At 38.5% G+C, this 10,199-nt stretch overlaps 1 protein-coding gene across 4 annotated transcripts in view; it reads left to right on the top strand.

Moving 5' to 3' along the window:
* The window catches only part of Pcsk5 (proprotein convertase subtilisin/kexin type 5), a 405,046-nt gene that overhangs the window by 154,300 nt on the left and 240,547 nt on the right, over positions 1-10,199 (top strand). For all 4 annotated transcript variants that reach the window (XM_029535426.1, XM_029535430.1, XM_029535432.1 and 1 more), the window contains exons 6-7: positions 5,388-5,476; positions 8,340-8,512. In XM_029535426.1, the coding sequence (XP_029391286.1) occupies positions 5,388-5,476; positions 8,340-8,512 (262 nt within the window). The remainder of the gene's footprint in view (positions 1-5,387; positions 5,477-8,339; positions 8,513-10,199) is intronic.

The following is a 10,199-nucleotide window of genomic DNA, read 5'->3' as shown; positions in this document are numbered from 1 at the left end:
GCGTGTACATTAAAGACGCGTGTACATTAAAGACGCGTGTACATTAAAGACGCGTGTACATTAAAGATGCGTGTAATCGATGCCAACCTTTGTTACATTTGAGGAATGTAGAAACAAGTTAATTATTCAATTTTTAAATGGTGTGGGAAAACAGACATTCAGTATTATCTCTCCTAGTGCAGTACTTTCAAAATTCCCCAGAAGGTATTAAAGGACTTCTTGTGGATGACTAACCTAGTGGAACACCATGGGAATTTCTCTGAGAAGATACAAATACAAGACACTGACTGGGCACAAGCTTGTCTCCAGTGAGCAACCAGCTCTAGCCCTGATGGGAGATGTGTTTCAGGAACCTGACAGATAGAAGACAACGACAGTATAGTTTAATGAGGCTTGAAAAGAGAACTCTTGCATAAGATGGAGCCATAGGCATTGTCCTCTTCACCTCATTGAGGAAAGGATGATAGACAGTGAACCAGTGAGTACGTTGGATGTTCTCAACCTAGGAAGTAGGTGGCTCATGAAATCAAATGACTGTATAGCTTTTAAGAATTAAGAGGTAAATAAATTTAAAAATGTGAGAGAGAGAGAGAGAGAGAGAGAGAGAGAGAGAGAGAGAGAGAGAGAGAAAAGAAGAAAGAAACAGAGAAAGAATAAAGTATCATACCTGCAATTTATGTGTTGTGTTGGCTGACTGCCAAATAGCTCCAGAAACAAATTTAAATTTTCTTTGGAAGAATGAATTTTCCACATGAGCCTCAGAGAGTACAAAAGACAAAAGTGCAAGCGACGTGACTTCATCAATGGAACGTTCAACAATTACATTCGGAAAATGGTACCCTGGAAAGATCACATAGCAGGAAGCATAGTAATTTGATTGGACTTTTCTATTTCATAAGCCTTGTATTTAATTTATACATTCACAGAATGAAATATTAAAGATGTTAAGAGATTATCAGAATCAACTCACCAGGTTTTTTTTAAAGAACAACCAAAAAAAAATCTTTAAAAAATGAAATAGAAATTGAGGTGAGTCTACCTTGAAAGGATTAAACAGTAAATTCGTCGTTGCTGATTAGGAGTGGTTGAATAGAGAACTGGCAGAGCTGTACAGAGTACAACATATTAAGAGAGAGTTGTGATGTCTCAGAGGTTAGCCACAAAAGTAATAAACATGTATAAAATTGATAGCTCATTGTCCCAAAAGGGGAAACATGGAAGCAATGAGGAAAAGCAGCCTTTGGAAAAATAAAACAGCTAGGAATTCTGCAGAATTGTTTCTAAGGTACTTCTAAGAAGAGTCTTCATAGTGACTAGAAGCAGATTGTCTAAGCCAATGACATACTGCCTGAAGAAGTGGCCAGTGGGAGACAGTAGACTGACATCTGAAAGGTGATGGTGGTCAAGAATTCTTGAATGCGTGTAATTGTCTTCATAAACAAGTTAAATTATTCTTCTGAAGCCAACAAACAACTCTGAGCTGGACCTCAAAGATGCCGTAAGAGAGTACACACTACAAACAGAAATAGAGTGAAGAATATACCTGTAACTGTAAACATGCATTGTTCAGAATAATGACAGTAATGGTCATTTATAGAGTTAAAAAACAAAACAAAACAAAACCTCAGAGTTACTCTGACTGTGTGTAGCTTAGACATAAGTATGACACACAGACAACCCAGGGTAAGACACTCTTAAAGTGTGTGTTGTTTGTGAAAAGAAGACTATGGTATTGATGGCTTTACCCATCTGCTCATAGGACCACCACATGGTAAGAGAATATTCTGATAGGAAGTAACATCACTGGACATGAACACATCAATGAGCAGTTCCCCTACATGGGCTTCCGCTCTACTGAAAGATATCATTGTTTTGTTTTGCTTACGGAAGAGTCTTACTATGTTGCCCTGGATGTTCTGGAACTTACTATGTAGACCAGTCTGGTCTTGAACTCACAGACTCTCCCCTCCCTCCCACTATATCTCTAGTGCTGGGATTAAAGGCATGTGCTACACATTTTTGTTCAGCTAGCACTCAAAATTAGCCAATACGATGTAATATTTGAGCAGCGAGCTCACAAAAGAATTAGAAATTTGAATAAAAATAACTTACAACTTAAGATAATAGTCAACAAAAAGCCCAATGATCACTCAGACTTAACAATATCTGGGATCGAGACAAAATTATTAGTTGTGTTTGGACTCACAGAAGAAATAATTGTTCTTTTACTATTTGTTAGTTTTTCTAATTAAAGTCATAGGACCAGAGCATGTGAGGTGGCTCAGCAAGTTAATGGGCTTGATGCCCAAGACTATTGACCTGAGTTCAATCCCAGAAGCCTACATAAAGTTAGATAGAAAAAGATGAACAACACTGCAATTGTCCCTAATCTCTACACATAGCACACATACTCACAACACACACACACACACACACACACCGAGAGAGAGAGAGAGAGAGAGAGAGAGAGAGAGAGAGAGAGAGAGAGAGAGAACACAAAAAATATAAAGTATTAGGGAAGGATAGTTATGAATCCATAGTAACCTCCTATGACTACATAAACTTTCCTTCAGTGAGAACAACACGTCTCAAACATGGAAAGCTTTTTACAACAGATGACAGGAAAGGCAGTGTGAGACATTTGAACCAAGGCTTCAGAAAAGCTGTTCATAAAACAACTAGAAGTAATGACTGATGTCCCAAATGGCATGTTGGTGAATGTGTGCACGTGTGCATGTGTGTGCATTCAGTAGATGTCCCAAGGGAAAGAACCCCCCCAAAAAAATACGAGGCAATTTTTGTGCCATGTGAGTAAAGATATGAGACTGAAAATTTCATGCACAGAGGTATTAGTGTACAGAGTTTGTACAGATAGTTTCTCCATTTTTCATATTGCTTTCCAAATGTGTCTACAATCACCCTCTCTCCCTTTTTTTCTTTTTTTTCTCTCTGGCGTATGTATCACATACATACATTATAGCTATAATGGCATGTTGGTATGTGTGTGTGTGTGTGTGTGTGTGTGTGTGTGTGTGTGTGTGTGTGTAGGCTCAGTAGATGTTGAGCATCTTCCTCAATCTCTTCCCACCTGATTTTTGAGACCCTCTCTCATTGAATGCAGAATGCATGGGCTCGTATAGAATACCTGGCCAGCTGTCTCCAGACAGCTGCCTACAGACACATGCTACTGTTGCTGACTTTTTAACATAGGTTCTAGGAATCTGAGCTCAGGTTCTCATTCTTGCATAGCAAGCACTTTACTTACTGAGTATCCACAGCCCTGTACCAATATAAATGGTGTGTTTTCATGTAACATAGTTACATATTTTGAAGGTTATCTATTTCTAGCCACTGTACTCACTGTATGCTTTGGTCTAGTAATTCTACTTCTTATAACGTATTTTCAGTTTGTAAATGATATATATGCTCAAATTGTTGTTCATATTCTTGTTTGTGTTAGTAAAATTCTGAGTAATATTCTAGGAAAAAGGAAATATTACAAGTATTTGTGCATGTCTGTATGTATTTGTACAGCCAAATGAGTACAAAATCACGTTATTTATTTATACTAGCACATAAAGAATAATCCAGTGTATTACTTGGCACTAACATATCCAGATTAATATTTGTATAGAAATATATGTATGACATTATTCGGTAAAAAGAACAGTATGGACTCTCTCTTTAGCAAACATGCCTATATAACTATAATTTGTTTATAGTTGAAGAGACATTAATTTTATCTACTGACAAGAAGGTCCTAGCAGATGTAATATAAATTAAGAAGTAGTGGAGCAGAATTTCAAAGATTGAGAGCTAGTTACTTGGGGGAGGGGGGGTATGTTTTCTCTTCCCACAGATGTCCTTACATCTCAAATCTTCCGGGTGCTCTCACCTCTAAAATGGAGACAGAAATGAGCACCAGACATCACTCATACATACACACACACACACACACACACACACACACACACACACACACACACACCACATACCTACCTTTGGGGGACCTCAGCTCTCTTCCTCAGCCTTGCAGACATTAGTCCTGTCTTAGTGGTTCTCTTCTAGGCTCAGCAGTGATGTAGTAGCAATTGTCTCAATACTATACTAGGCCCTGACTTCTGAACAGTTTCTTCTTTATACTTGAACCTCCTCTGAGGCTCTTGGACAAGGCGTCAGAAGGTGTTTGAGCCAGAATACTTTTTATATTGGCATATGGTATTCATTGTACACCGTTGTGGGCCTTACAATGACCATTTAGTTCAAGTATATACTTTGAGTGTATACCATCCATGCTCCCCTCCCCCTCCTTAGGTCTGCTTGTCATGAGAGATATACATGCATGGTTTGTGCAGGAATAAACAATCTAGGAGCCACAAATGAAAGTATGCATTATGGCTTTTTGAGGCTAACTTGATTCACACTGTGTGATAATCTCTTGATGTATCCATTTTCTTCCAAACAACACCTTTGCTTCAGCCAGATGATTTTTCTGAGCAAAGAGCATTGATGTGGCAAAAAGTAACAGGGAATTCTTTTTTAAGAAAAGATTAATCCCAAACCATTTTTTTTTTGGAATGACCTCATTTTTTAAGAACTGTAAGAAGATGAAAACGAACAAATGAACTACGTTGCTGTGCCTCAAAAAGTTACGTACAATTGGTTTAAAACAATTACTAAGGTATTTATTTTATGCAATATTTTTGCAATTATATAACATATCACATTTTTTATAATATTTTTGTTGGAGAAACTTGATCTGTCTTTAACTGTATAGTTTAAAAGGCAGGCAGTAACAGCTATAGAAAAGATCATGAAGTAGAGAGAAAATGGCAAGACACAAGAGAAACTGGAGGGAAGAAGAAGGGAGAACTGGAAAATATATAAATATAGTACTCACATCAAATTCTCCAAAAATTGAGAAAATAGAATTAAAAGTTGCACATTTTCATATCCATATTTTTAACATTTCTTGTACCTAAACCTACTATTAGTCTTTAAATTTATTCAGGATTAAGTAAGATTAAAACTTGATATGATATTCTGTAGCCACATGTTAGTCGTGTAGCCTAATAGGCGGCTAGCCTATTAGATAATACAAAACAGACCCCAACAAGTTATATGGCTAGTTTTCAGCCTTTAGGGTGATTTTTCTACTTAGAATAGCAAGATATCAAAAATAAACATCTTCAGAATTACAACCCAAGATTGAATGATGAAGTGCTAAATAACTTGCCACAGACACGTTTTAATGCTACTTGGGTAGGAAGTGCTTGAAACACCCACAGCTGGATACTTTCTTCCCCACTGTGGCAGCAACACATAGAGCTGGTGAGAATGGAGAATCTTACTTTAGAAACCCTGTCTGTTCTGCTGTTCTGCTGCAGGCATGGGACCCGCTGTGCTGGAGAAGTGGCAGCCACTGCAAACAACTCTCACTGCACCGTTGGAATCGCGTTCAATGCCAAGATTGGAGGTATGGGACACTTCCAGGGATGTACACGGGAGCCAGGAAGCTCTTGGCCAACTGCTTTTCAGAATCTTTTCAAACTAGTGTTTCTGTGCATGACAGGGCACAACGACAGCTGACAGCCCAACACTCATGTGAAAGATGATTTTAGAACAATGATGGACACTTACTCCAAGGTCCTCAATATGTCAAAAATATAGTTTTTCTAAACAGACTTGCTGGGGTGGGGGGTAGATGTCGCCCAGTAGTGATCATAGAAATGTGTTTTGTTAATGTTTGGACTAACTCAGAATTGGTACCTGGGTCAAGAAGAACTAGGAATTGAAACATCAAATAACAATGTCTTGGTTCTGTGTATAATGCCTATGCTTTTAAAGGTGACTTTTAAGTGTAACTGAAATGCTAAGTGGTAACATCTCTTTTTATAATCCAAGAATGTAGTGATACTGTTACCATGAGTCCATATTTATGCATGTGTGTGTGTATGTATGTGTGTGTAGATACATATATACATACATACATATATACATGCATGCATGCATACATACATACATACAAAGATACATAGATATGCATATACTTATGCATACATGTATATAAGGTAACATATAGTCTAACTTGGTCATAGATATAAAGATTTAGCCAATTCAGTATGAATCAGTTTGAAATGTGAACGGCAACCCTCCCTACCCCTCCCCATAATCATCGTAGTAAGCAGCCAATGATTGTCATTGCCACACAAGAGGAAGACGGCATTCTATTAAACCCTAGTAACTTCATTATTAGGCCTGAAGGCAATTCCCTCAGTAGGCTGAAGGATATCACAAGATGACTACAGACTTCTACAGGCATGTGAGTACCTGGTTCCAATGCCCTATTTACTACTAGTTTGTCTAAAATTAAAAGGTGGCATTCCTAACCAGGATAAGGGCTTGAAAGACTTAGAATGCAATAGCCTCCCTTCATTCAGACTCCCAGTGATTGTCTCAAGCAGACAGTTCCTAGTCCTTGCTATATAGCCTGTGGTCATTTATTTTCCAGATTATGCGTAACAAGAGGCTAACAACAACAAATAAATGGAACTGTTATGATAAAATATTGTAAGAAAAGTTACTTGAAACATGAATTGTTTATTTCTAGAATCTTCCAAGCTGTACTTTTGGACCCCAGTTGACCATGGGTAACTCATGTCACCAATAACAAAGCTACACATGGAGGAACCACAATATAGCTGTGTTTAAAGTGGGTTCCCGAGATTCCATTGATTGCTAGAGACATCAGAATACATCTGAGTGACCTATTTTATTTATTTCCCCCTTAATTTCTGGGGTTGATAGTTTCTTGCCCAATAAGTAGCTACATTCAGGAGCATCTACTCTAAGAAGGTCATAGGCTCATCCTAATAAGAGTGCTGGACCCCCCTGCACACCCAGGACAATCAGATCTGAGGCTACCTTGGTACCACAACAGTCTACTCCCACATGAGGACTTACATCTTCTGTTGCTGTGATGACATTCCACGGCAGACCCAGTACTCTGAGCCTGAGGGAAAAGGTGAAAGAACGTTGAACTCCCTCACAGCTGCTGACCACGCTCAACTGTACTTTATTAAAAAGATTAATGTATAGGGATGACTCAAGAAATAAGATCATTCTGAACTAGAATTTGACTCCTCAGATGCAAGACATGTAGTTTGTAATAGAATTAGCGAAGAGGTATCTGATGGGGGGGTAAAACCTAGAGGGGGGCTTCCCCTTCTCTTTTGAGAAGTGGAAGGTATAATAGAGGGGAGGACCTACTTAAGGCAATTAAGGGAAGAGAGAAAGAGCTGATGTTGGGTTGTAAAGTAAATAAATAAATTTTAAAAATAAGTTAATACAAGTCTCAGTGACGATATTTTATAAAAGCCAGTTTTTTTTCTTTCCCTAAATGATCAGAAGTTATATTATTGTTGTAAATTGTCAAAATACAAAAGGAAAAGGAAATGTGGCCATTAGACACATAATTTATTTCTCAGTATATTAGTGACTTTTTGAAAATTAGTGTTAATGCTGGATTTCTGTGTCGTAGGAATGTGCTTAAATAAAGAATAATGACTAAATATTATTAAAACTTTTTGAGAGTTATATGAAATGTTAAATGCATTATCATCCATTATTTGACTTATAAATTACTTGGCAACAAAGAAATACAGTAAGTTGACTTGGGTCTAAGATTATGGGGTATATAGGACATGAGACCGAGCTAACTTGGCAACTGTAACTTTTACAAGACTGCTAAGGTTAGAAGATTTCCACAGCTATGAGCCCAAGTTGTTCAATGGAAAGAAATTTAAGATGGCAGGTTGTTTGAGTATCTTTTTCAAAGCAAGATTTGGAACACTGGGAAAAGAATAGAGACAAAAAATTTTTCAAGCAAACTTTTCATCTTTTCTACACAATGAAACCTCCTTTCTCCCCTATTCCCCAGGAGAGCTTCTACAACGTGTATGGTACCTTTCTGCCAGGAAAATGCTCAATGAACTGTTGGTGAAAATGTATTGGGAAGAGGAAAATGATTAAGGGTGCCTACTGTTTGTATACTGTTCACAGCACCCACATGGTAGAGTTACTTCTTGTAACTCTAGTTCCAGAAGACGCAGTGCCCTCTTCTGGCCCCCGGGGATTCTTGCACATATTACACATAAAACCAGGCAGGCATTTCTTTCCATACACATTATGAATGAATGTATGAATGAATGAATGAATGAATGAATGAATACTTTAAAAACTCTTTTATATATTCTTTCTTCCCCAAAATTGTCTAAGTGGGCTGTGTCAGCATCATCTACTGGAGATAAGTAACAAGCTTGCTCCTTTCTGCTTCGAAGGTGTGAGAATGCTGGATGGTGATGTCACCGACATGGTGGAGGCAAAGTCTGTCAGCTACAACCCACAGCATGTGCACATCTACAGTGCCAGCTGGGGACCAGATGATGATGGCAAGACTGTGGATGGACCAGCTCCCCTCACCCGGCAAGCCTTTGAGAACGGTGTGAGAATGGTAAGTGTTCAAAGCATCTGGGGTGAAGAATTTCACATGCAGAGCTTGTATGCATGCCATTCTCCAAGCTAGAGGATCTCTGAAGCTCACGGGCTGAGTGGCCTCTGGAGAGAAGTCTTGAACATTAGCAACATGAGCTATTTCTATTCTATGAACAAATTCAGTTAGTGTTCCCTCTGCCATGAACAGTGTAGTTGGGTGTTAGAGCCATACCAAGAACATAAGGTAATTACTATGTGCAAGTGGCATTGTGAGAAGCAAGTTCCTAACGTGGGGTGGTTGAGTGGGTATTCCCAGTTTCCCTTTGGTATTGGTGAGTCACCCAGCCCAGTCCTTCTGACATGTCCCCTTTGTCACACTTAGTTAACTTCTGTCCAGTGGCAATATTGTCTTACTGTCACTGCCAGATCTCTCTAATCAGGCAACTTACCATTTTAATTTGGTGACAATGAAAGAGTCTCTGTCCACTGTCTCCAGAAAACATAGCTCCATAATCTATTGTAATAGAATGTAAGCTTCAAATTACAGATCTTAAATTGTCTTAGATTAAATAAATATCATGATGCCAGAACTTGTAGAAAGAGGGGTGCATCGCCAGAAATGGTGTCTTTCATCCAACTAATGAATAGAACTTTGAGTTACATAAAGGTTATAGGTTCCCTGAATGTCATCATTGATCTGATTCTAACAGCTCTTGCCTTTCTCATCTTTCTCTGCATGGCCATGCATGCATGCATCCTCCACTCTTTTCATTATCCATCAGCACATTCTGTTTTCCCTGGCCTAGCCCAAGTCCCTCTCTTCCCAGGAGCCTAAACCCAAGCTGGGGTGGACTGTCATTACTCCCAGACTATGAGCTCTCTGCCTTTGATAGTCTTCCTGATGCTAAGCAAAAGCCAAATCATATTTGTGATTTTTATCAGAGTTTGTTCTGGGTTTAACTTCCTCACATAAGTGTACGTCCCAAGAAAGCAGAGCATGCACATTATACATATTTATGGATTTTACAAATCTAAGAGAATGTGTTGAATACTAGAGAGCATCCTGGAAATGTTTGTTGCATCAAATTTAGTTAACTACAAATGATACAAACCACAATGTTTTCATAGATTCGGCCCAGATTTGGAACAGTGGGATGCATTCAGTTGATTAGCATGTTTGAGTAGAAATAAAAATTATACTGAGTGGTGCATATTTTTGTGAGCCTAGGTTATATATTTAGTAAAAGCCTGACATGAGCCATCCTATGAATATTCTGAAATGGATTTGAGGGAGAAAAACCACTTGTTTTGGAAGCACTTTCTAGCAAAGAAAAAAGTTTAGGCTTAATGAAGATGTTTTCGTTTCTAGTTCTGTCCATATTTAACTACTTTTGTTTACTTTTAACAAATAGATTATATTGTAACCCATTGTTCAGAATTTCCTTTCAGAGTGCTTAATACCAAATGAACATACCCTAAGCTGTCTGGTGTTTCGTCGCCAAAGCTGTGGACTAAAAACTACTGTTGTTGCACAGTATGCCATCAGTAAAATGGCCATTTTAGTTTAGTTCAAATCTTCCAATTATGAATGCATTGCACTCATTAAAAAAAAGCATCCTGGCCGGGCGTGGTGGCGCACGCCTTTAATCCCAGCACTCGGGAGGCAGAGGCAGGCGGATTTCTGAGTTCGAGGCCAGCCTGGTCTA

This window comes from Mus pahari, chromosome 1 (assembly GCF_900095145.1).
Source record: "Mus pahari chromosome 1, PAHARI_EIJ_v1.1, whole genome shotgun sequence".
Classification (NCBI taxonomy): domain Eukaryota; kingdom Metazoa; phylum Chordata; class Mammalia; order Rodentia; family Muridae; genus Mus; species Mus pahari.
Note: the sequence above shows the minus strand (reverse complement) of the source record. Positions and strands in the feature narration are given on the sequence as shown.